At 45.4% G+C, this 25,251-nt stretch overlaps 10 protein-coding genes across 10 annotated transcripts; 4 read left to right on the top strand and 6 right to left on the bottom strand.

The window, feature by feature from the left end:
• Nucleotides 1-779: 779 nt before the first annotated feature.
• Nucleotides 780-2,901, bottom strand: C8R40DRAFT_1031818 (cyclin-domain-containing protein; the record flags this gene model as incomplete). The annotated part of the gene is made up of 4 exons (XM_046223201.1): nt 780-1,295; nt 1,356-2,100; nt 2,157-2,652; nt 2,706-2,901. The coding sequence occupies 4 exons, from the start codon at nt 2,899-2,901 to the stop codon at nt 780-782; spliced, it is 1,953 nt and encodes a 650-aa protein (XP_046092733.1).
• A 758-nt stretch (nt 2,902-3,659) lies between these two features.
• Nucleotides 3,660-4,231, top strand: C8R40DRAFT_1079172 (uncharacterized protein). Its single transcript, XM_046227034.1, has 4 exons — nt 3,660-3,706; nt 3,756-3,800; nt 3,849-4,057; nt 4,183-4,231. Exon 3 carries the CDS (start codon nt 3,855-3,857, stop codon nt 4,023-4,025), a length of 171 nt encoding a protein of 56 aa, XP_046092732.1. The 5' UTR covers nt 3,660-3,706; nt 3,756-3,800; nt 3,849-3,854; the 3' UTR covers nt 4,026-4,057; nt 4,183-4,231.
• Nucleotides 4,232-7,893: 3,662 nt separating this feature from the next.
• Nucleotides 7,894-9,556, top strand: C8R40DRAFT_1079133 (chitin synthase III catalytic subunit-domain-containing protein). Its single transcript, XM_046227032.1, has 5 exons — nt 7,894-8,269; nt 8,328-8,512; nt 8,559-8,896; nt 8,948-9,095; nt 9,155-9,556. The coding sequence occupies exons 1-5, from the start codon at nt 8,125-8,127 to the stop codon at nt 9,419-9,421; spliced, it is 1,083 nt and encodes a 360-aa protein (XP_046092731.1). The 5' UTR covers nt 7,894-8,124; the 3' UTR covers nt 9,422-9,556.
• Nucleotide 9,557: 1 nt separating this feature from the next.
• C8R40DRAFT_1261970 (uncharacterized protein) lies at nt 9,558-11,807 on the bottom strand. Its single transcript, XM_046233840.1, has 18 exons — nt 11,772-11,807; nt 11,707-11,712; nt 11,564-11,655; nt 11,412-11,475; nt 11,322-11,356; nt 11,239-11,271; nt 11,056-11,177; nt 10,886-10,949; nt 10,739-10,836; nt 10,600-10,682; nt 10,533-10,540; nt 10,338-10,481; nt 10,263-10,278; nt 10,160-10,202; nt 10,096-10,104; nt 10,001-10,041; nt 9,812-9,933; nt 9,558-9,760 (listed from the first exon to the last, which is right to left on the bottom strand). Exons 4-18 carry the CDS (start codon nt 11,444-11,446, stop codon nt 9,645-9,647), a joined length of 969 nt encoding a protein of 322 aa, XP_046092730.1. The 5' UTR covers nt 11,447-11,475; nt 11,564-11,655; nt 11,707-11,712; nt 11,772-11,807; the 3' UTR covers nt 9,558-9,644.
• A 551-nt stretch (nt 11,808-12,358) lies between these two features.
• C8R40DRAFT_1065267 (uncharacterized protein) lies at nt 12,359-13,033 on the top strand (the record flags this gene model as incomplete). Its single annotated transcript, XM_046225644.1, has 3 exons — nt 12,359-12,421; nt 12,657-12,685; nt 12,802-13,033. The coding sequence occupies 3 exons, from the start codon at nt 12,359-12,361 to the stop codon at nt 13,031-13,033; spliced, it is 324 nt and encodes a 107-aa protein (XP_046092729.1).
• A 792-nt stretch (nt 13,034-13,825) lies between these two features.
• On the bottom strand, nt 13,826-15,845 carry C8R40DRAFT_56273 (heterotrimeric G-protein alpha subunit, GPA2-like protein). The gene is made up of 10 exons (XM_046235469.1): nt 15,664-15,845; nt 15,578-15,607; nt 15,470-15,517; nt 15,122-15,417; nt 14,784-15,051; nt 14,666-14,737; nt 14,539-14,610; nt 14,355-14,481; nt 14,256-14,298; nt 13,826-14,089 (listed from the first exon to the last, which is right to left on the bottom strand). Exons 1-10 carry the CDS (start codon nt 15,751-15,753, stop codon nt 14,047-14,049), a joined length of 1,089 nt encoding a protein of 362 aa, XP_046092728.1. The 5' UTR covers nt 15,754-15,845; the 3' UTR covers nt 13,826-14,046.
• A 1,660-nt stretch (nt 15,846-17,505) lies between these two features.
• On the top strand, nt 17,506-20,478 carry C8R40DRAFT_56711 (uncharacterized protein). Its single transcript, XM_046235476.1, has 13 exons — nt 17,506-17,831; nt 17,880-18,089; nt 18,148-18,465; nt 18,523-18,632; nt 18,691-18,865; nt 18,918-19,144; nt 19,196-19,475; nt 19,532-19,596; nt 19,651-19,777; nt 19,831-19,980; nt 20,050-20,095; nt 20,152-20,205; nt 20,262-20,478. Exons 1-13 carry the CDS (start codon nt 17,661-17,663, stop codon nt 20,438-20,440), a joined length of 2,112 nt encoding a protein of 703 aa, XP_046092727.1. The 5' UTR covers nt 17,506-17,660; the 3' UTR covers nt 20,441-20,478.
• An 875-nt stretch (nt 20,479-21,353) lies between these two features.
• On the bottom strand, nt 21,354-21,939 carry C8R40DRAFT_1165047 (uncharacterized protein; the record flags this gene model as incomplete). The annotated part of the gene is made up of 4 exons (XM_046230619.1): nt 21,354-21,502; nt 21,578-21,612; nt 21,676-21,778; nt 21,825-21,939. 4 exons carry the CDS (start codon nt 21,937-21,939, stop codon nt 21,354-21,356), a joined length of 402 nt encoding a protein of 133 aa, XP_046092726.1.
• A 363-nt stretch (nt 21,940-22,302) lies between these two features.
• Nucleotides 22,303-23,588, bottom strand: C8R40DRAFT_56799 (barwin-like endoglucanase). Its single transcript, XM_046235482.1, has 5 exons — nt 23,042-23,588; nt 22,970-22,987; nt 22,824-22,902; nt 22,698-22,756; nt 22,303-22,619 (listed from the first exon to the last, which is right to left on the bottom strand). Exons 1-5 carry the CDS (start codon nt 23,166-23,168, stop codon nt 22,471-22,473), a joined length of 432 nt encoding a protein of 143 aa, XP_046092725.1. The 5' UTR covers nt 23,169-23,588; the 3' UTR covers nt 22,303-22,470.
• Nucleotides 23,589-24,253: 665 nt separating this feature from the next.
• On the bottom strand, nt 24,254-25,244 carry C8R40DRAFT_1157856 (uncharacterized protein; the record flags this gene model as incomplete). Its single annotated transcript, XM_046229673.1, has 2 exons — nt 24,254-24,747; nt 24,809-25,244. The coding sequence occupies 2 exons, from the start codon at nt 25,242-25,244 to the stop codon at nt 24,254-24,256; spliced, it is 930 nt and encodes a 309-aa protein (XP_046092724.1).
• Between the last annotated feature and the right edge of the window lie 7 nt (nt 25,245-25,251).

Below are 25,251 nucleotides of genomic sequence, written 5' to 3'. Positions count from 1 at the left end.
CGCGGGCTTTCTATGTAAACCAATATTAGGCAAGGGGCATTTAGTGTAGCAGTGCAGTAGATATACCAATCCGACAGCGGATAGCACAAGTTTCAACTTGTTCATCAAAGTTCATCAACTACACAATTTACAATAAAATTTTCTAATGACTGTTGGGTTTTTCGTTTACCCTGCGGTGAGGTAGTAGATATACATGTATAGTATGTGTATGTAGATACAATTGACGGGATATGTGACGTGTAATGCGTGTAAGTAGTAGATGTAAAACTAGGGTTAGTTCATTCTTGGAATATGTAGCTATGATGAATGATGATTAGAACGACGACAAGCGGTCCGAAGTACGAACAACGGTAAGGTAGCCCAGAGGTGAAAGAAGGAGATATTGATACATGGAGTTCGTGAAGATGAAAGCGCTGATGGAGGTGGGATGTAGAGGATGTCTCTTTTGGCTAGTAAGGGATGTTATGTAGAGCGAATTTGTATATATACTATAATCAGAGTATGTAATGTTGTATGGAAGCATGGGATGCGGGTGAATGTGTAAACGTGTTCATGAGGAGTTGCGAGAAGAACGAGCAATGTCATATGCGAACGGAACAAATAGGAATACCAGATGCGAATAATGAGAAGAATGGAGTATGAATGAGATGAGGCAGCACAGTCGAAGAGACTCAAATAGAAAAGAAAGATTCGGCCAAATCCGAAAGAGCATGCACAAGAAAGTTTTGCTCGAGAAGATGCATAATAAAGATGCATGAACGAGAAAGGATTCGGAATGCCTACTCGCATATACTTCTTCTAGACCAAGCGTGACTTCGATGGGGGCGTTCGTAAACAGGCGAAGAGCCTTGTTCCGGAGTTGGACAGAACTGAAACCCGGGGGGACCTGCATTAGCGAATGGCGCGGACTGTATCGGACTACTATCATCGTAATCACCCCCGTAACCCTGATGCTGGCTTTGATGATACGCTTGGTATCTCGGTGGTTCTACATTTGGGACTGCAAGTAGATGCGGCGGCAGTGGCGGCTGGGCTTGCTGTTCATGCGGAGTAGTGTAAGCAGACTGCCGAGACCAGACCGTATCACGAAAGTGTGGTAACGTTGGAGGCACTACAGTGATATGCACAGGGCTCGTGGATGCCGATTGGACGTTCATTGGGAATGAAGAACGGGGCTGATAGTACGGAACAGAAGAACTCGGCGGGGGAGGTTGATGATACCGTAACCTTGCCTTACGGGATCTGTTTTCTTCGTCGTCTGTCGGTGAACAAGCAAGAGTATAAAAGTAGAGGTTCTGACCATAACGGAGCCTGTTAGTCTCAAGAAAAGAATAGATATAGATTATGTCACATACCTGAGGCACAGAGCTGCGCCGCCTTTCGTCCAAAGCATAAGCGGTGGAGAGCGTCTCAGGAACCACGGTCTTATTGGAGGAAGACCAAGGTGTAGACGGCACAGTGCCAGTAGTCGCATGCGATGAACGAGACCCTGGTACATTTGGCGAGTCAATCGACATTCTAGCAAATGACTGCAAACTTTCCAAGGGTGAATTAGAGTTTGGTCCGCTGTGAGAACCGGACTCGGGGATGAGTAATGATATGGAGACAGGTCGTTTGAAAGGGACATGAGAGAAGGTTGCAGAAGTAGGTGAGAATGCGGCTCCAGCACTACGTTTCGCACCCGATCTAAGAAAGGGAGAATCGGATTGTGCCGAGCGAGTTGCCGGAACCTGGGAAATATACTGCGGAGAGACAGAGACAGAAGGATAAGACAAAATGCGATGAGATTGCTCTGGCGAGGTAGAACGCGCGCGATGACTCGAACCACGACCGCGATTCGCATACCGATGTGGTGTGTTCGTTAGCGAGGACCCAGGGTGCCGTGGCGCACGTGTTGAAGCGCGCGATTTGTGGTAGTGTCTGCTATCGCGCTCCTTCGCGAGGACCAAGCCCTTGAGTAGATTTAGCCATGACTCGTACGTCGCTTTATCGACATAGAGATTGCAGTCTACGCCCATTAGAAACTCTCTTTCCATTCTGTTAATTTCTGTGAGCTCTATTCCCGAAACTTCTGACCAAGTCTTATTTGTATACGTGTTACTGAAAGGAAAGACGCGTCAAATGGAGGAACTGATCCCAAGAATGATGGTACATACTCGTCCAAGAATTTATTTGCCATCATCAGTCCAGCAACAGCTATCCTGAACTCACTGCCAGCCTGTGCAGGAGTAAAGCGATTCCGTTCTTTCAAGCGGTAGATGTAATGCAATGAGAGCACGATGACAGACTGCGAGACCTGTGTTGTCTCAAGTAGCTTTTGCATGAAAGAAACGAAGGTAGGCGAAGCGACAAGTTGAAGGGTTGTCGCTGAATTTGGCCGATGGAATAAAGGCGATGATGAAGCCGTGTTAGACTCAGAAGAAGGCGGAGTTGTGAACCACAGATAACAGATCATTTCACATGTCTTTTCGGCAATGAAATGCGCTGAACGTTTGTGTGTAAAGTCGAGCCAGTCGATGGAAAAATTGTTGTCAGTGAAGACGGGTGGTTTCGAGTACACTGGCTCTGGAACATTCTCAGCATAGGCGACCATTGGAGGAAGTCGCGTAGGAGGAGTGTAATGTGGAGGAGGAACGTCTTCCGAGGGTGATACTGCACGCTGTTTATCAATGAAAAAGAACAAGCAGAAGAAATGTGAGACGCACAAAGAGGTGTATGCTGGTCAGACAATTGTCTATCTAAAAAAGCAATGGGTGGCAAAGTCGGTATTGTGGTATTGCTTGAGACAGCCTGAGCCACTGCCTTTCTTGGTGGAGAATAACTTGATTGAATTTTTGGTTGTCGCCACTGGACTGACCAGGAAGTGAGGATTTCAGTCGGTAATGAAGGCAGAGTATTCATCATAAAGTCGGAGGGCGTCCTTACAAGGGACGGAGTATTAAAAGCGAAAGTCATAAGCGTAGTGAAATAACGAATTAGCAGTCCAGTAGGAGTTCATATTTCAATCCTGATGAGATGTCTTCCGAGACCACTACGCTTACGGTCATCGAGCGATTTCCCCTGTTTTTTTTTGTCACGCAAGATCCTTCCGATTTTGGATATTTTTTCCTCTTTCCGAATGAGATCAATTAATTATTTTACATTACCCTTTTACCACGGTCTATTCTAGGCACTTGACGGGCTGCTAAGTGCAAGTCTTTGGCTTTGTTTGACCCATCATGATTCCGGGATTCCAATGCCGCTCTTCCGTAGGCACGGCGAAGCTTTCGCCTCCAGTGCAGAAAATGATAGCAAGGAACTTTCCCTACTCAGTGAATAAAAGCAGCGAAATGGCACTAAACTGGGTTCTTGGAGTGCATATCATTCTGTTGAACTTCCGATGAAGTGGGCGCTTCGAAGGAGTTTGAGAGTGAATCCAGGGTTGACAGTGACACGATATTCTTTGGAAATATCAACAGCTAGCCGTCTCATCCCCTAAAGGCCTACTACAATAAGGAAAGGCTGTTACCAACCCGTTACCAGCACTGAGACTTGGTGAAAATCCACCCTGCGCGCGCCCATGTTCGGGAACGTATTACATGTGAGTCTGTTACCAAAGTCCGCTGGCAATTCTGTGCCAGGGAAGCCTTTAGAAGGAAGCCTCTTCCATCGCATCGGAGCCAGTGTGTGTGCCGCGGTAATCCTATAAAGGAGCCAGTATATCTGTCTGTCAAATATTTAGTGCAAGTAAGTAAAACCCTGTTACACACAGAAACCTTTTCATCGATTCACGAGATATGATTTGCCGTCCTTGTAAATGACTTGAAGCGACGATGGTTGAGTACATTATTACAAAATAAGAAACTGACCTCCATATGAATCTGGAACCTGCGACCTGCGGAACAATGGATAACTTTATGGAGTTACTTATGACTTGCAACGAAACAGTCTCAAGAGAGGACGTCCGAACCTGTCCAAGCTCGCCAGATGTAACGATGAAGTACTTGACTCACCAAAAACATCTCCACCGGTTATATGTGGTGTGAAATTCTGATCGTTACTCCTGATATGGCTATGGCTTGGTGCTCAAAAAGGTAATGAGGTAGAGCATGTCTCGCGGAAAATGGGGTCCTATGTACACTGGAATCAGCTTAGCGTCGGGAGAGTTGTCCACACGTTACTGCAAGCTACGTACTCACTTGCCTACGAAGTAGCTCAAAAAGCGTCAGAGAAGTGTGAGCTGATGCTTTACTATACGCCAACATCGGCCGCGCATAGATTGAACGAAGAGGAAGAAATTACCACCGTGAATTAAACGTTGAAGGCGGAACGTAATCACGTGTGGATCGCGCCACGCGTGTTGAGCAAAAAACCTTTCCAAATTTGGACTCTGACAGACTGACACAGTGACAAGCACAAGATTCCCCCTCGATACATACATCAAACTTTAAATACTATGTTTCCTTATAAGGGTTCGATTGAATTTCACCTCGTCCCGGCACCGGATAGAGTCTTATTGATAAACGGTTAGAAACGGCCGGAGCCTGAGCTCCACATGTTCTGAGGTTGAGGGTCCGCTTCGGTTTCGCACGATCAAACTTGGACAAAGGGTACTTATCCAAAGTTATCCCCACTTTGGTCTGTATTTCCTTTCCTGAAACGTTATACCTGTCACAACAGGAACGGCAAAAGTTACCGAACGGCGGCCGACAGAAATGCTCTTTTTAGGCTCCGAGTCTAGATTCAAAATACTACGCATCGTTCCGGTAAGTAGAGTACAGTTCGGATATCACGGATATAGCCTTTTCGATTTTTTAGTCTCCTCCTAGAAAGATCTCCCTGATTCCTTTCAAAACTTCGCTTTCAAATTGACAAGGGTACGAGAGGGTACCAGTCCGTATATTCTCAACATGAATACTATCGATGTCGGACAAAGGTGGTGGATTCAACTTTCCTTTCTCTCAATTCCATACTACCTAGGGTTGCTTCCTTTGTCTTGACTTGCTGTTATTTACGCGTTTCTTTCGGTAATACCAACCCTTTCAAATGCATAGATGCATATGGGCTTTCATCGATTACTTACCATCTTCTTTCTGCACATAGCCAGCCTCCATGGTGATGGTGGAGAACGTGAAAAGAAAAATACAATGCTGTTGTTTCTAGACATAAAGTGATAGATTGATGAATCAAAGAAATACATACCAGAGTCAACAAAGAAATGGTCCACAATCGGTTGCTTCGTAAGTGGTCAACATCCGATCGTGAAATGTATTCAAAAAAGAAATCAGGTCAGGTCAACGGAGGTCAACGGAAGAGCATACTGAGTGTGTAGATGGAACCTGGATGAACCGGGGATGGCGTTTGTATCTTCAATGAATTGATATCACATCAGAATGTAAACGCGTTCATGTATCATTAGCATGGCTTGCTTATGCAGAAAAAAAAACAAAGAACAAGTGCGATACGCGTTACGTCCCAGGCTGTCTTGCGAATTCTATGGATGAAAATGATGTGTTCATTGTTAGTCGGAGCGGGTACTGACATGGACATCTTCCAGGTTACAATTTTCAAAACCGGGATAACTTTTGAGTTTATGGGCATAGCTATGATGGCGGTCCAGTCCAGGAGGCTAGCAGAGGCTAGCCAACTAGTAAAAGTAGCGCAACGCGTTATGGGCACCGATCATATCTTGAAAGGATGGGAATTGTGCTATCGCAGAAGCAGTCCCACCGAATCGAGCTAGAAATAAGTTGGGAAGCAGTCATCGTTATGGGAGTATAAAATTTACAGAGAGGACTCGGAAGTCTGTACAAAAATGGGTTCCACCCGGCCTCGGACGCTCCTTGCTGAGAAGATGGTATCAACGCCGCGGGATGCAAACTGCTAATCCCAAATAAGGTCACATTGCTAACCTCAGCAATGCCACTTAGCATTGCCATATGCAGGCTGAAAGAAATTGTACAAATGCATGGTACGCAGTCACAGGAAGATCGACATCCTAATGAGGTTATCTATTATTGCTCACCAACAGATTGACAATCTTGTAAAAGACCGGAAAGGACTCCATGTTGTTGTGGTCATGTATAGTGCAACTCCTTGATCAGAGCATATTGCACAGGACTTCCTTTGTCTAAAGCAATGGAGAATGGAGAAAGATCGCCAGAACTTGATTCCTATTAACCACAGAACGCATGGAAATATGAGTGTTCCTTTTCAACCCTGTCGAGAAATAGTGAGCGTCACTCTAGCCGGGACACGCAGAAACCGTTATGCATCTAAGTACTCGCGAAGAAAAGCCCACATCTGGTCCACATCCACACAAGCAATTGAGGCGAACGCCGTCCACGGGGATGCCTCATCAAGGGTGACTGAACTCACGCAGACTAATCAAGGACCATCGCGATGTACCTGACCGTACCCGCGCTGTACTGCTGTTCTCAAAATCTAAATCATCTGCTGATACTTACCTCCGAGTCATTTCAAGACCTGTTCACAACCATTGCAAAGTTGCGTTCTGCACGCCATTGAGAAGATATTTAATCATGATTAGCGAATCTAGCGCTGGATTGAGAAGACTTACTGACATAGACATCATTGTGGTACATAAGTCTGAAATCATCGTAATGATGAGTTTGATTCTAACGAATTCATCCCCAATGACACTTGCGCGGACTAAGGAAAGTGCTACCCAACGGCATACTGCCTAGATTGACAGAGGTATTGCAGGCTGGACTTAGCGTTTAGCATATGTAGCCAAATGAACAGAATCGGACTTTTACCCGTTACCTCAATTTCACGGGCCACATTGTGCGGTGTAATCAGCCCCACCGAAAGGTGTACAATGATGGAGGACGTGTACAGGGGTTCAGCGATTTGTGGCAAATTTGAATCCAAAACAACTCGGGGGCAAGTTCTATGTATAGCGAAATGTAAACGGGAAGCAAACTTAACGCTTACTTACCTGTGGTAGCCATGTACGATTCACAAGCGTAACTGTACAGTAAGTAGATTTTCAGAACACGTATGGGCATACATAACGCCGATGTGATTGATGAGCTTTTGAGCTGTTGCGAATCTGATGCTAGTTATGGTACCACGTCTTGACCGGGACGTAGAAATACCTTGAGCCGCACACCAGGGTCGAGCTGAAGTTCATGCGAGAGGATATCATACATGATTTGTTCTATTACAAGAAGTATCGGGAGTAGCCACAAAACACACCTATCAATGAACATCGAAAACTTCTCTCCTTCGTCTGTATCACACACGACAACTGGAACCACTGGAACATAAAGTCATATACATTCATCAGTTGTATAGAAAATCAATATGACAGGGAGGATTACTTCCGAGGTGTTCCTTCAGACCTAATTGCCATTTGTATGGCGAGTTGCGGTACTAAGTTACTGCAGATTAGTATTCAACCGTCTCTCGTATCCTGAAGACCGTACATACCGAACCATTGGTATATCACCTGCTGCGTAAAAGTTACCATGGTTCGGACAGTGCCTCATTATCATGAAAGACAAAGACATAAATGAACCCAGGACAGGACATTACGTCGAAAAGATGGATGGAATCCGAATATCTCGCAAATATGGTCGGCCAAGGCGGGAATCCATGTTTGGATCGTGATGCAGCACTTAGGCGTGTTCGTGGCATTCCAGCTACAGCCTAGAAAACTTGAAGTTCTCTTCATGTAGCAGACTCAGATCGCCTGTGTTGTCATACCTAAGAGTAATTCTGATCTGATTCCTGGAGAATCCAGATAATAGCCTCCCTAGGACCTCACCGCCGTATCAGCGGAACCCGGAAGTATTCGCTCTGTTGATATGGAATTATGGATCGAACGAGAAGAATTTTTGGCTATTTCTGAGACGGACAAAGATTCACTGAATGGACGAATATTTGGTTCATAGAGTTCATGTTGTCACTTTCTCAGTCTGTACAGCTGGCCAAGTGGGACGATTGTCACGCACCTGTGACATTCCATCATTTCTCTCACTGTTAGCAACGACGACAACCCTCCTACATACCCTCTGTCTCGCGGGCAACTCTTACGTTGAGCTTTGTCTCGCCTAAAATCTTTCTCTTAGTTTCTCAATACTTTAATCCACTATCTCTCCCTATCTCGGCCATTGAGGAATGGGAATCAAGTTTGGTTCATTCGACTCTGTATGCGAAACAGCGGCTCTGGTGATATGTCCTCTCGTTGGAACAGACCAAGGTATTGAGCCGACCTGCTACAGCAGAAATGTCGACGTTGGAGGCACATTAATCTTCCAACCTTGTTAGTACCAACCTGTCATCCCTCTTCGCTTGTGTTAATTAATCTCTTGTGTTTTTAGCAACATGTTTCGTTCACATCGCTGCCATTATCATGACCATCATAATGATTCTTCACATACGAAGCAAATACACCGCAGTCGGTCGGAAGGAGATCATCATGCTGTTTTACATGTATCTAGTAATCTCATTGCTAGCTATGTTCTTGGACTCTGGAATCATACCCACCGCGAATGCCGCGTACCCAGTGCGTCGACTCACTCTCTTGATCAGCTCTGGCTCACTTTTACTAGTGGTTTGCCGCCATCTACACAGGCCTAATCGCATCCGCGTATTGCTGTCTTCTTATAAACGCATTTGTCGGCTTTCAATTTGCTGAGGACGGCACACCATTGTCCCTCTGGCTTCTTCGCATATCCTGCTTTGTTGTCTGGGGCATTGGTTTCTTTGTCGGCATCGCCACTTTCAAACAATTTGCTTCGTTTTCCTACTCGAAACCTATTGCTCTCTGGATCGTATATCTTATCTGGCCGATAGTTTGCGTCGCTGTCTATATCGTCTCTCAACTCATTCTGGTATTCCGTACTCTGGAAGATCGATGGCCCATCGGTGACATTGTTTTTGGTGCAGCGTGAGTAAAAAGTTGATCAGACAGAATTCGCTTAATACTTGACATTTTCAGATTTTGGGTTATCGGCATGGTGCTCTTGTTCGCTTTCAGTGACACTATATGCAACGCTATCGAACATTACCTTGACGGCCTCTTCTTCCAAGAGCTTTGTGTACTATTGGCCATAATGATGGTTTACAAGTACTGGGATAGTATAACTGTACGTTGCATAATCGTTTACTATTTGATCATCGTTCTGAGCCAAACCATTATAACCAGCGCGAGGATCTTGAATTCTCTGTCGGCTCGAAAGCAGCTGTTTGGGAAGTTAAGGATCCATTATTATCAGGATCTGCTGGATACCCTTCTCGAGGAGACTACTCAGAAGAAGATGTTGGAAGTAACTACGGTGGTTATGCGCCTCCACCAGGTTTTAGTAACAACAAAACAGCATCCCTGGTCGGCGGTGTTAGTGGAGCGCAGCTTTACGATCGGAAAGGTTATGGTGCCGGTGGTAGAGGATATCCTCCTGCTGGTGGATACTGATATGCCTTGTCCTGAATTATATATTTCATGTCGCGACAGCACTGTGCCACGGACGCTAATACGTACTCGTAATCAATACTATCGTTTCCCCTTATCTGCGGTTCATGTACCCGCATTCAACATTCGAACAAAGCATCTAAATCAATAGTATTGTATTAGTAGAGTACATCCAGAGTTAGAGAATGTGATGTTCATCGAGGCGGGTATATATATAGTTGTGTGGTCAGCTTCGGATCTGTAAACCCGATGAACTTCCCTGTTCAAAAGCAGAGAGGTCACCCACCCCAGACGAATCAGTCGCACTGGGGTCCGAATTAGACCAAAGAGTCGTAAAAGTCACTACGGCAAGAAGAATGAACAACTGGAATTGCGATCGAAAGATGAACATACTGCCATATTCTTCTTGATCCCTACTAATCGGTCCAATCGTCTTCGCGTGGTCGGCGTAGATTCCTTGAGTCCCGATTTTGTGAAGGTGTAACATCAGTCTGGACATTATCGTGACGGACAGGCTGAAGCGGAAAGTTTTCAGTTGAAACTTGCGTTTTTTTGCATTACATGTGAACTGTTTCTACACACCAGCTCGTGATTGGGGAGAAGGCCGCTCTGAGTAAATAGTTCTGCGAATCAAAGATCTTGAAGTAAAATAAACATCACCAGCAAACATTACATACCCCAGTCACCTAGCGGATGATTTATCTGTACAGCAGCAGTGGTGAATGAACACGATGAACTTACATAGAACGTGAATACATTGACGAAATTAACCAGTGACATTATACTGCCGCAAAGAACGTATCTGTTAATTTTGAATGAGCCAACGCAATTGCATAAGACTTACGCAAAGTAAATCGTTCCTAATGTATTCTCCGTCGATCAGAATGAAAATCAGCTGGACGAGAAAGAGAATCCTTACCATCCCTTATGATTACAGAGATTAGAGACATCCCTCGAATATGTCGAGGACCCAGTTGATACCGGGCCTGGTACGCCTTCGCGAGCGTCATTCCAAATAGCAATAGATCATACAGAAGGAGAGCCTCCCAGCCAACAGCGACCACTGGTACGAATTATCATTTCCATTCGAAATGGGCAGGCTCAAAACACCTACGAGCAGCACTAAGAGAAAATGTAGAACTTAAAAAACATGTGTCAAGACGTGTAATAATTATGCCTACTCTTTCAAAGCCAGTATATCGTGACAGCCGTCCAACGGTGTTGACGTAGGAATTGGGGTTGAGGAGGCTAACAAATCCGTCACCTATTTGCGAACTTGAAAATGATGATGTTGAAACTTGCAGAGAAACTGATTCGTACTATGGCTAAGGCAATGCCTATGAGTATGAGGCTAGATAGCAAAATCAAGAGTCGTCTGTTGCATCCGTAAAGTGCATATATTCGCAGTGTGAGGAACGCTTTTAGGAAAAATGAGCTCAAGGATCAAGGTGTTAATTGTGATCTTACTAGCTATCATCAGACCCACAAGAGCGTGAAAGAGCTCCTGAACTATATTCCAAACGGCGCAACTAAACAGAAGTGAGTCTTCCACTATTGATAGCATCGGTGACATAAAAATTACCGCTGTTCAGAAGTTCAGGTTCATCATTTTCAGGGAATGTGAGGTTCAGACTTACCGTCGAGAAGAAGATGGAAAGGATTATGACAATATTTCCTATCAACGAAAAGTATCTATTGAGGAAGAACAAATAGCTGCTCAATGTGTTGGGTCGTTTCCAAATTAATGTAACTTCGGTCTCTGAATGAGTGTGAGGTCTAACTGACATTACCAATGCTAAAATCTTCAGATAATTACTTACCGAATGTGAGGACATGGTCGTAGCAAAGAAACGCTTTCCCAAGATTAGGAAACGACCTAAAGTAAGCAGCGAGCTCAACGCACTAAAAGCAATTAGGTGAAGATAAATGTCTGTTTGACTTCAGAAGAGGATTTGAGAGATTGGATAGGATCTCATGCCAGTAAGTAACTCACAGTTTCGTCTCAATGTTGTCCAATTCCCCCTGCATAACTTTTCCGGTTCTCCCGAGGACAACTTCTGTGTAATTGGAAAAGCATGAACGTTGGAGAGTTTGTTGGCGTATGAGAGGCTCTAAGGAATATCGACGAATGCTTAATGTATGCACCTGATATATTCTGCGCCCTATTTTATGAGGACAGATCGCCAAATACTGACAGGACCGAATGACATCCGTGATGGTAGTGGTCTAGACAGATACTGCTAACCATCAGCCAGGTTGTCCACATCATATAGAGGGTAAGCGCTTGCATTGGTCTAGTCCGTCAGTCAGAGAGGAATGGGTGATAAAATTTAGCGTTGAACGCAGGACGAACGTCGCAAAATAATCCACCCAACACGTGTGTGGAATCAATTTTTGAAGATCTGATCTGCATCACTGCATCGACGACATCATTACGCCGAACTGCGTGCCGAGCTGGTTTCCACTAACACCGAGTCTCACCGAGTTCACCAAAAGTACAAAGTGAGTCGACAAATAAAAGGGCAGAATACTTATATGTATGTTCATTCACGCCCTTACTCTAGACAACGGAGACGGTACTACATAGATAGATACCAGTACTGAGCAGAAATGTAACGCTATTCAACCCTTTCCCCAGTCTGTCCTTTTTGAGTCTCAAAGTACATGGATTGTGGGCCAATGCACTGCGCGCATGGCATGAACACGGCTGCTTTTTTAGACAGAGAGCGAAATTTGTCACAACTATGTACATTAGGCCGCAGGCCCGCCAACCACTGCAAGCATTGCAGCTATATAAGATACTAGAAATCTAGACGAGAAATCTCTCTTTAGACAGTACGTTTTATTATCTGAATTCGTTTCTAACCTTTCTGTGAATTTTCCTGAACCCTTTCCAGACCCTTCCTTTGGATGACCGATGTTATGTTCGACCTACTCAAAATGTATCTGCTTTTCCCTCTCTCTCTGACTCTTCTCCATCTCAGGCTCTTCGCGGCACTGTTGGTCAGAAGGATGGGAAGAGGGATACCACTAGAATGTCCCATCGGCGTAGAATTGCAAGATGGAAGAATGATGACCTTGAGTATAGAGATGATGACAAGGATGAATTAACGGGAGGCATGATTGTTCAACGTTTACTTGTAAATAGTAATCCGCGAATCTCTTTTGGACCAAGTTCTTGATGAGATGAGAATACATGCAAATGATTATTTGAGGCTCTCGCAGCTACTATATACAGAGTGATATCTGGATAGCGAGACTTGCCAGGTACAAGTTGTAGCCTTGAAGCGACGTCTATACATTAATTCGGATGTTGCGAGGGCGCTAAAGCACCAGAGCACATAGTCGAACTACTGATGCTGTCGCAGAGGATGATTTTTCAGAATTCCGCGGTACACCAATGTAGCTCTGTGGGAGCTCGAGAAAGGCAATGGCAAAGCAGACCATATGTCCCCAGAAAAGGAAGAAACAACGCGTGTGGCTGAATTTTTCTTCCCTGAATTCTGGCCCACGAGACTAAATGAATCATTACTGGGTCTGATCTGGTCTGATGAGGGGGACCGGCGACCTTCCCAGGTCCCTCTATTGCAAGGCAAACCTCTAGAGGTTTCGTAGGGTTTCGTCTCCTAGCAATTTGAGACCCTCAGCCCAGAAGCCTTGGATGATTCTGAAACATATGAAACCTCAGTATATACATAGGTAGTAGTAAGGCCAGTACAAAATTTCGCTGCACAACGGTGCGCGCAGCATGTGTGGCATATGTATATGTAAGTGCGATAACACGGACACGATTTGCGGGAAGATATATGTACAAATGATAACTAGAAAACGAAGCGAAATACCGTCCCGAACCAGCCCGAACCTCTGTTGCGACAGTCCATCATTCGAGTTTTGCGGTTGCCCTCCTTCCCCCCTCCAGCCTCCGGCTCAGGTTCCAATTAAAAATAGCAAAATACGAGTAAAAAGTGGATGATTTCATGAAAAAGCAAGACACATAGCAAGAGCAATCGTCAAACCGACTCAAAACGAGCCAAATTCAAGCATACATGACCCCCCTCCCCAGTCCTAGCCGACCAGGCCCGCCGGTTCAAATTTGATCTAGAGCATTATCGACCGGATCTAAAAGCGACAACGAGGGTTAGTACCTGTCGAACAACAGCAAACCTGAAGGACGACGCTCACGTTTTTGCTCACAATCGCACTAACAATGACAAGAATCCCACGCGGACCCAGACGTTGACAAAGGACCGAATTAGATAGCATGGCAGAGAATGATTCGTTGATTGAGAGCAAAAAAAACAAGGGAGAAAATCCATGAGATTGATTGGTTCAAAATGGAAATTGCACGTACGAGAAAAGGGAGAGAAAGGATAAAATTGGCTTGTAATAGACAGACAGGAACCATCCCCGGAAGACCCGACTTGAGGAAATAGAAAACCAATATACGATAACGGCGCAGTGACAGTCATTCAAGGCAGAACGGTCACGCACGCATGCGCAGGTGGAACGGCGTACAGCAGCATAGAGAGCACAAACAAGAAGACTAAAGATATGATGAAAAATATGAGAGTATATATGAAAGCAAGAGATGATGGTAGTAGGTAGCGCAAGAAAATTTGAACAATGAATCAAATGAGTGCTGCGGTTTCAAGGTTTGTTCGAAGTACAATGCTGTGATGATGATGGTTGAGTGTATGATCGGAACAAATGGAGGAACAGCGGATATCAAGGACTGTACTTGGACAGAAATAACATGAAGGGCGAAAGAAATTGACTCACTCTAGATGAAAGGAGTGATCAGTAAGCAAGGATCATCGAAGAATGGATTTTTGAATACTGACCTTCGACTGCAGCCATAACCACTCTCAGCAAAGCCGTGTCTGTGGCCGTTGTGGTGCTTCACAAGAATTGAAGAATCAGACAACGATTGAGGTACCTGGAGGCACGCACTGTATGTATATTTCCCGCTCTTTAGTCTTGTCCGCCTTCTGCGCAAGCTTGCCGAAACGTTTCTTGAAGTACTCTCGTCCTGACTTCACGTCGCCAGATTCGCCGTCGTAGTCCTTGATGAGAAATGTCAGCGGAAACATTGTTGATCAGAAATCGACATGAATACGCACCGGGAAGAAATTCTTGATATCTGAATGTGGAATCTTCTTCTCAAAAAGATCGTTCTTGTTGAGAAACAGAATCTGAGGGACATCTAGTTTCCGCATCAGTTGGCAACAACCATGACAGTGGACATACGATAGAAGTTTGTTTGAACCATTGTGAGTGACATATCGAGTCCCAGATGGTCATCGCATCTTGCATTTGGTTCTAGGAAACGATGAGTGAAGCTGTCAATAAAACATAAGGCACTTACCGCATCTCGATCCTCTACTAAGCACTGATCGTACCCACTCAAGCTCACCAAAAATAGGATACTGGTGACGTCTTGGAAGCAATGTATCCACTTTCTCCGCTCGCTCTTCTGCCCACCCACATCTACCATAAGCATTTCGTGATCCTTCAGATTGAAAGTAGTTTCCGTGATACCAATCGTCCGGGCGCGAGCATGGATGATGTCTTGTTCCGTAGGCTGATATGATGGTTCGAACAGTCGGTCAAGTTCGGAGAAGTAATAATATAAGCTGAACGGAGAAACATATCGGTCAGCCAATTCTAGCGGAAGAACTTGGATGTGAGGCAAAACCAACTCACTTCTCAGGCAATGCAGCTTCATTCCCCCGTGCGCATGCTTGTTGCACATTCGGATCTGCCCAAAGTGACGCCAGTGGAGTATGATAAGTTTGTGGAAAGGCTTCTCCATCGCGTATGTCGGTGGCATTCTCTACGAGGTCGATGAAGGGTAGATTCTCCTCGGAAACTTTTAAGTCCATATCCTCCATAGCATCTAAAACATATTTCATCCCGCGAGTAAGGTTTTCAAAGATGAGTTGCCGGAAAGATTCTATCTCCTGAGAGGAGAATGGAACCTTATGAATTAGACGCATTTGCTGTAGTGAAATAGTGAGTTCTCTCTAATCAAATAGAGCACAGAACAACTACCTTGAGGATCGTCGACTTTCCGGAATCACCAGAGCCAAGTAGTAGCACCTATCGGATACAGAACTTGTCAAAAGACAATAAGCTACGCGTTATTTGAACGACGGTGACCTTGACTTGTTGCGCCATCTTTGCTTTGTGCTGAAAATTTATTCGGTCAATTGGCCGGGATCGAGTAATCGCCGCCTAGTACTCACATCTCGCAGCTCTTTCTCCGCCTGACGATGAAGAGCTTTGTCAGTGTCGCTCACGTCCATTCCTCCTCCTGAAGATAGGCAGGCACCCATTGCGAGATATTGCGGCTCGAAGTATAGAATATGCAGAAGGAGGAGAACGACCAAAGGTATCGCTGTTAGAAGTCCCTTGGTGTGCGAATCAGAACTTGGCTGATTATTGAATACTGGGATTCTTGTAAGGTTCTTGTCAATGATGCCGAGGAAACAACACAATATGTCTTTTGGGAGAGCGCAGATTATAATAAGAATAAAAAGTCAGGAAACGAAGGAGAGAAAGGATGGAAGTCCGAGAAAATGGGACTGAAAGCCGACGAATCCAGGAGTTTGTACTCGGAGTTGAGCGAATGCAAGAGGCGTGAATGCCGGTTTATCAATTTGTGCGCGTTCCCACGTTAACATTCCCGCATCTGATCATCTATTCATTTGTACCAACATATACAATTTGTTACCCTACCTCTGCGGCCCATTCGCTTTAATTATCGCTGTGCTCAATTCTTCCATTTCTTTCATATACATACAAGGTTGTACATTGATAATCCAGGAAACACACCAAGGCACTCGATGTATTCCTGGGTCTGCGCAAGGACATACGCGTCTCAAGAGGTTTCATGCATCGCCAAGGCAATATTCCGAATTCCGGTGGAAACGCAAGGGTCGGATTCATCTCGAGAGCTTTGAATAAGGACAAAGTCTCTGCCCGCCGCAGGCCTCAGGTATCAAGTCTACTTATAATCAACTCATTGTGGAGGCTCATATAAACTGCATATGCATACACAGAAAGACTTAGGACGGTCTTTTTATCATGACCATGAAAGTCGTCGCATCTTGCTTATCAGGAGGTCAATTGGCAAAGTGCATTTTATAGGGTCAGGGCAGGGTGCAGCATTTGAAAGTCGATCCAAGCGGCCCTTCACATTGACAATGGCGATAGTGTAACAGACGAAATTTTGACAACCTCAACAGACCTCAACCAGCTTTTCTTTTGACCCTATCCTGACTGACCGCTACTAGCCACCAGCTAGCCACGCCGCTAGTCTCTAGATCATCTCTATGTTTTATGCAGATACCGACGATGCCTGACGTCGTCGACCCCGTAAATTCGATTCAGTCCCAGCCTGTCATCGGTGACTCTGGGCGGATTCTTGGGGTTCCCTGAGGGTACTGACTCAACTGATACGAAAACGCAGAGAAGCCGTCCTGCTCTCCAAATTCCAATGGACCTTCGGTCCTTTGCGCAAAAGACGTCTGTTTCAGGTCTCGACATCTTACACTGTGCAAAATCGAACCATGGCAGGTGATTCGGCAGCGTGAGTTTTGACGCAGCCTAGCGGCCCCTAGTTTGCTGTATCCCATGCTGTTCTAATTCCATTCTTCACAGTGCGTCCTGAGCGCTTGAGCTCCGTGCGGTCCGTTACTTTCTGTTCTATGTATAAGCCTGTTTCCTTCCTCTCCAACCTCGTCGCAAAGGTGTCAATCTGGTGCTTCATTCGTGTTGCACCTGATGGTTGCCGCGAAGTAGGACGCAGGTGAATATCATACCAAGCCTTTGACGAACGATTAATTAAAAAGTATTCGTGCCACGTTATTGGCCTGTAAGGATGTTTGACACATATGCCCTTTCGAATGCTTCTGGAGAGTAGTGGGTCTCGCATACCAGTTTACTTGTAAGTACTTGTTGTAACATATAATCCTGCAATAAAGTGGCGATAATAAACAAGTAAAGCTATTCGACTGGTTGGTTGTAACTTGTATCGCAAGAGGATTGATTTACAATTTCAGGCTGCGCGCGCGCGGGTGATGAAACTCATAATCAAGATCAATGTCAATGTACATATCAGTTCAGTTGCTATACATTCCTTTTTACCTCCTTTATTGTTTCCCTTTACGCTGAACTCCACTTCCCGTCCCGTCTGTGGATGCTGGTCCATTTCTCTGGTTGACTTTCGGATTAGCCAGCCATGTTTTCAATTTTCCTGTTTGCATCGTATCTCCTGTTGACCCAATGCCAATCGATTCAACCTGCCGCCATTCCTCTTGCTGTCCGGTCCCCTTATTTCCAGTCATACCTGTCCCACACATCCACGACGAGTGGCACCAATACGTGGCCGAGTTTTTGGACGACGAACCACGTACGTTCCTGCCATGTTCTCCAAATTTTGCTTATATCGTCCCGTTAGACCTTGGGTTGGAGCGGGTTGCTACGAGTAGATGGGACACTATACGAATGGCTGGGTTCTGCTGTTGAGGATGGAGGTTTGACTCTTGCCAACAATGCCACCGCAAAGGCGGTAACGCTACAGAACTATCAAATCACCCCTACTCGTTCTATTCTTTCTCTGCAGGCTGGAGCTATGGATATTAATGTTACTTTCCTCAGTCCGATTGAGGTGCGATGGCTTCAATCTGGCGCCTTGGCTGCAGTTATTAACTTCAATCTATTTCTAGGCTGCAGATTTGGCCCTTCAGTCTTTTCCTTTCACCTACGTCTATTTCGAAGCCTCATCCACAGACGGTAAATCCCATTCGCTGCAAGTATATGAAGATATCAGTGGTGGTACGCTCGAAATCTTTCTCGTCGCTATGATCAAATTCACTGTATCCTTCGCAGAATGGACTTCATCCAGCACTACGAACATCGTGCAGTGGAACACGACGACGAGCAACTCCATAACTTATCATCAAGCTCAACGCTCCCCCTTCCAGTTTATGACCGAAACCAACAACATAGCGGAGGATGCAACGGTGTACCATGTGACGAATTCGGTAGGAATTCCTCCATCGTTGCGAAAGATTACAGGAATTGACAACAATCTGCCCCAGGGATCTGGTGTAACTTTTCAGACCGGCGAGGACCTCGTGGTTCGCAGTCGATTTCTGAACAATGGTAGCCTTGGTAATTCTCAAGATACCACTTTCCGTGAAATAAGCGAGTGAGTGCTCGATTTTCATTCTTTTTGTGGGTTCGATATTGAAGGTGGTGAACCACAGTAACTGGCCTGTTTTCGCATTCTGTAAGGATTTTGGAACCATCTCCTCCACATCGGCTCCGCTTGTGTGGGGAATTGGGCTGGTCCGAAACGGAAATATCATTTATACCACCACGGCTGGGAATCAAACAAGACATCCATACTTCTTAACCAAATATGCAGATGTTGCAACCGCGGTAAGCCATCGTCGTCTTAATTGTTTGCCACGTTTTCATTTGCGTTCCTCAGATGGCAAATTTCATGAATGATGCCACAAATGCGCTCGAACGTTCCAAGACTCTGGATAGCAAGATTGTGTCAGATGCAAACGCGATTTCCTCCAATTATGTCGACCTCGTTTCTTTGGCATCCCGACAGCTCATGGCAGGCCTGGAAGTCACTGTCGGCGCAGACTCCAGTGGGAAATTGAACGCATCAGATATTCTCGTTTTTATGAAAGACACTGGAAATTCCCAGTGCGTTCGTTTTTACTCTGAGTGGCGCATCGTACTGATCTAAAGATACAGACGCACAAACCCAGTGGAAGCGATGTACGCGTCGTTCCCGGGCATCCTCTACCTCAATGCATCTTGGGCTGGATATCTCCTTAAACCACTGATGCAACTAGAACAATCCGGTTTGTACTCTCAGTCGTTCGCCGCGGGAGACCTCGGAAATTCCTTCCCGGTCGCCACTGGAAATGCCAATCCAACTGTATTTTCCGCGATGGAAAGCACCAGTGATATGATTTCCATGATGTGGGCTTACGCGACGTTTTCTGGCGATGGGACGTTGATTTCACAATACGTGCGTTGATGGTTTGTTTAACTGCTCATAATTCTCACATTCTCTCCTTTGAGCAGTATTCTACTCTCAAAACATGGACAGATACACTTATTTCCGAGAATCCCTTAACGCCGAATGGCTAGTAAGTCGATGTATTTGCTCTCCTCCTTGTTCCTGGTTTCAATCCGCTATACAGCATCTCGGCCGACGGTCTGAGCAGTGCCAACATGACTAACCTAGCAATTAAAGGCATACTCGCTATCCGTACTATGGCGGAAATTAGCAAAACACTCGGAAATTCCGACGACTACAATTCATACTCCGTACGTCCTGTGTAGTTCTTCTCCGCTGTCATTCTGACATCTCCGTGTTCTAGAGCCAGGCTTCTTCTCTGGTTTCTCAGTGGCAAAATATAGCAGGATCTTCCGGACATCTATCTTCAACTTATGGGTCGTCAAATTCTTGGGCTATGATATACAATCTTTACCCGGACAAACTTTTTGGTTTTGATTTCGTGGATGATAGTGTGAGCATTATGCCAATATTTTACCAATTAAACGTCAATTTACGTGTTATATGTTTTCTCACCTTCTAGATTTACCAGGAGCAAACTTCATGGTACGCCAGCGAAGCATCGTCAGGTATGTTTGACTTCCAACACTGCTCGAGGCTATTGTGCTTATCCAAATATCTCCAGCACTGTCATTTGGTTTGCCATTCGACAGCAATGAAGCTAATACAGCGAAATCTCGTAAGACCTTAAATCAATTCATTTGTCTCAAGTACATCTCATCCTTCTATGTATAGATTGGACTCTCTTCACCGCTGGAACGGTAACGGACACAAGTACGAGAAACTCACTCGTGTCAATGGTACATTCTAGTGCAGCGAATCTAAAGAATTTCGCCCCCTTCCCTACCACATACAACACAAGTGACGGAACCATCCAGGGGGGTACAGCTAGGTGTGAATGTTGTCAGAAGTAATCGTGTTTATTTTGCTGAAAATAAATCTTCATTTTTGCGCAGTCCTGCTCAAGGGGCCATGTTCGCTCTGCTCGCACTCAAGTAAGCGCTGATGACTGTTTTTCAGCTATATTCCGCTGATTATCATCCGGTAACATAGCCTCCAAAAGCAGACTATCACTTCTCTTGGGAGTGCTTCAAGCAAATCCCACGTCGGGGCGATTGTAGGAGGCGTGGTTGGGGGCGTTGCAGTGGTTGCATTGATTGCCATCGCTGGATTCCTCTATCGTCGTCGCCGTTCAAGGCATGGCATTCGGGAATATCATTCAGATGAGAAACCCCGCGGTGCCTTTGCCATGATTTTCAAGTCAAAGAATCAAAGAAAGTCCCTGCATGAACCTTTGGATGAGTATCACATCGAGCCAGTCAGCCTGGGTCAAACTTACGCTCCGAATCAGCATACCGACTATAGTCATACCAGCCTATATCCATTAGTGCATGCTGAGACAGTTCCGTCAACTCAATCACCGTCTACTGAGGGAGATACAATCCCTTACGGTATCACATATCCTCCAATTCCCAATCCCAGTACGAACCAATCCCGAGCGCCATTGCGTCTACGTACTGATAATGGTGGTGACGACAATGCCTCTCGTTCAGAAGCGGCACCGCTTCCACGAAAAACCACTCTGACCGCAGACACCACTCGGACAGGCTCGAAACCCGCCTCAGGTCCTTCAGAAGCTGGCTCGTCGGATGTTACTTCCGACCTAAGAGGGGAGCTGGAGAATTTACGGAGAGAGATGGAGGAGATGAGGTCAAGGACGGGGTATGAGCCGCCTCCACAATACCATTAGACTAGGTAGACTCTGGCATATATATCTGTACATTCAATTATACCTGGGTTTCATTCTCGAGGAAAAGTAAACCGAGTTTAATCTACAAACACCCAATCAACCTGCATCATTATCCCATCTTCTTCGGGCAAAAACTTGGCGAATGCCGCAGGTGCGAGGCTGATGTCAGAAACGTTGCACGAAGAGCAACTATCGACAACCTGGAATTGGCCAGACTTTCCTTGATCTTAAATCAAGGACAATGTTGCCAGGTGTGAGAAAGGAATGCCAAAAATTCGAAAGTTGTAATCAAAGAGCTTACACGTTACTGCTACCGTTTTGGAGCAAACCTCCCCTCTATGAACGGTATGTCAAGTCAAGTTCAGGTTCAAGCTGAGTAGAAAGCCGTGCACGACATACGAGTTGAACACACTAGTAGGAACTCCTGCGACCAAGTCGTCTGGTCCGTATTCAATCCCACATGCACCATTTACAGGGCCAGGACCTGTGTAGATGATTGTAGCTGTAAATTTTGAGTCAGTACAATTTGTTGCTAACAGCACGTTCACGCCACTCGCCTAGACCAGTACCATTGCTGACTTGACCATAGACGGACTTGGTCAATAACAGGATAAGTCCGATAATAACGATGTAAGGACGATGAAGATCCAAAAACATGAACATTTCTTGGTAGGAGAAGCTTGAGAATAGAAAATACTATTGGTGGTAAGTGGGCTTGAAGTGGGGAACTCAAAAGCACCCTTTTATAAAGCAGACCCATTTTCTGGTCACTAGTACTAGTATGTAAACTCATAATGCCTTTATGGGTGTTGTCGTTACATTACTGTGTAAGCAAGCTGCGCATCTACCGCATTGTGACGTTGGCGTTATGGAAAGACCAAGAATGTATGCTGCTCAATATAGCCTTCCTCGGCCGTGCGGTGGTGTATCGGAATAGCTTTAAGAAGTGCAATCGAGAGGTATAAATTCAAAGGTTCCGCTTTCGATTATATGCACAATGAAGTGACGAGGCGGTATACCGCAAGAAAAACCGAAGTATCCAGTCCACAAAAAATTCAAAGACCACAAAACACTAATTTCTCATGTTGATTAGACTCCACTACGCACTCCAAGTACGTTTATCTTATACGAGGTCCCAATGAGCCATTCAGCTACTACTTAAACGCCCACCCGAGCACAGCACTCAACACTAATCTAAACATAGTCCCAAGTCATTCCATGAATTCTTCCTACACTTTCATCTGCGAGTTGATCGAAGGCAGCGGGAGAGAAATCAAGATCAAACTGTCCAGCACACCCAGCGCATCTGTCGGTGATTGTTACGGTCACAGATTTCCCTTGGTCTGTAAGAGGGATGCGATGTGAGTTAACGGAAGGATGATGGAAGGATTATAAGCTGAGTGGGTATAGTAAGGACTCACAGGTCGCCTGTACTTTCTTGTTACAAATTGGGTTATTATTCGGGTTTCCTGTGGCACCTCTGTATAGCACGTAGTGTCAATTACACCTCGAACAAGAAAGAGACAAAGCTCTCCAAGACGACTTACGGGTAGCTGTCGAATGTTGCCTCGGCCATTGCTGCTATCAAGTCACTGGCACTGTTCGTGATACCACAAGCACCCATTCCTTCGAAAAGTCATTTCGTGAGCAGGTAATACGGATAAAATTGGCATAACCAATGAATGAATTTTACCAGGAGCATAGAACGTGCCTGTTGTGGACATGAGAGTGTTGAATAACATAACAGACAAAAAAGAGCGCATACCGTCGCCAGTGTTCGATCTTGCTATTAGAGTAGAATTGATTGGTGAAGCGTTCGATGGGACAGCAACAAGTGCGAGACCCGATACAAAGGTCAAAGCAAAGGCAAATTTCGTGATTGGGCTGAACATTGTCGTTATTGAATTTGTCGTAAAGTCGTTAAGTCAGGCGTTAGATATCGATGACTCTAGAGAAGTAGTGTAAGAGAATCAAGCTGAAAGTGGATGTTGTAGTACACGAGTTTGAATGAGGCCAGCTCAGTAAGAAAACTCATTGCTTCACTGAGGTTTTTATACCTTAGCCTGGCTTGGCGCGATACCATATACGTTTGCAAATAATAGTGTACCCGTTCTTACATCCTGTAACGACGACAATGCGGGAAAGGCGGAGAGTGAAGCCTCAGTGATAGGCTGTGATGTGAGTTGAAGTGATGATACAGGCATTTGGTGCCGAAGACGTTAACAATAACGAATGAAGCTTGACTAGATCCATATACCATCTGGCTCAGCAAGAGCGGAAAATTCGAAGCTCCCTTCCTAGTACCGGAGATGTTCCTGAAACTACACTCTCAAACCGATATCTTACAGAGCTAATCCGAAAGATGGACTGCTTGTCAGGATAAGCGGTGAACTTCCCGTAAATGCAGTGAACTGACTTGGAGATATCACCAACGTTTCTAAGTAAGCGTTAACAGAGGGATAGTATTTGCAACGAATGGTAAGGAGGTATACCGTCAATGTCCTGAAAGAAGGTGATCATTATACCGTCTTCTGACAAACGGAATTCTGTGCTCTTCCAACGTTCCGCAAGTCTCGTTCTATTGCGGGGGTACAAGGCTCAAACAGCCGTTTGGAAGCATTCTAAGACCGTTTTGATGATCCAGGAATGTCAGAGCCGGAGAGCAATGAACAATATCAATGACCTGGCCGTTATGTACGGACAAAATTTCGATCTAAAGTGGTCGATGGAGCTTGAGCGCATACAAAACAATATGATAAAGGACCATGGATGTACCTTCCGGCCTGTCCAAACGATAGAGTTTGGTCCCATCAACGCGTTCGGATGTATGCTTAAGCGCTTATGCATTAGACATAACGCTGGTATAATGAGTATCACATCCACATACATACTATTATTTTCCATGCGTATGGCTGTCACGAGAAACAATCCGACATAAGTCGACAGAGAAAGGCGTTAACATGCGTTGATTTGTCGATCACAAAAACCCGCCGCTATTCCCACTACCAAAACGATCACCCAAGCTCTTGGCATCTCTAATCATCTTATTCCGCTTTGAATCATCCATTATCCGCCCCGACACCGCCATATCACGACCATGATCCCAAATCCCCAGGTCCTTTTCGTCTTCTGCGCCAAATTTTTCTCCTTTTGCTCTCCTTTCGTCCGACTCTTTCTCAATATGCGATTCAATCAACGCAGCGCCTCTCATTTTCCGTGTATGCTCTTGTACTCCTTTCCGCACATCTTCCTCTGCCAATCTTCGTCTCTTGCTCTCTAAACTTTCTTCCTCTGCCGCAACCCTTGTCGCTGGCCGCTTCTTGCCCATGACTTCGTCGGTAAGACGTTGTTGGCGCTCAGCAGGTGTTTCGGTCCATAAGTTACCTACTCCGGAAGATTTGCTGTTGGAAGCGGAGGCAGGCGTTGTACGAGCGAATTGCCGCGGTCTTGTAAGTTTCGAAGGATCAAGGTCTATTCGTATCCACAAGAGTCAACCTCTGCGAATGCATTCAATTATGTTGAGAACACTCACTTGCTAGTAGGTCCCCTTTACTGGGCGGGACCAACATCCATTCTTCTCGCTTTGGTCCTTTTTTCTTTTCTTCTTCTTCTTCTCTAATCCGTTCCTTTCTCCGTTCTTCCTTTGCAATGAACTCTGCTACAGGGTCAACAGTTGGCAAAACCGCATTAGAAGGTAGTGGTCTTGGTCCAATGTCATCATCATCATCATCATCATCAGAGTCCAAATTATATGATACAGCAAGTGATGGTCTTGAGTAGGGCTTGGAGGTCGCAGATGAGGAGACAGGTGAAGCAGCAGGTTTCGACGAAGTGGAAGGAATCATGTCAGGCGGTAGCGCAGGGGTATAGTCATCTTCAGATTCGTCTTCATCCGGATTATTGGGCTCTTCGGCGCGTTGATAAAGGTGTTGTAGATGGGGTGGAAGTGTGGGACCTATCGCGCTCATCGTTGTT

Source organism: Lentinula edodes (genome assembly GCF_021015755.1).
Source record: "Lentinula edodes strain Le(Bin) 0899 ss11 chromosome Unknown C8R40scaffold_1, whole genome shotgun sequence".
Classification (NCBI taxonomy): Eukaryota; Fungi; Basidiomycota; class Agaricomycetes; order Agaricales; family Omphalotaceae; genus Lentinula; species Lentinula edodes.
Note: the sequence above shows the minus strand (reverse complement) of the source record. Positions and strands in the feature narration are given on the sequence as shown.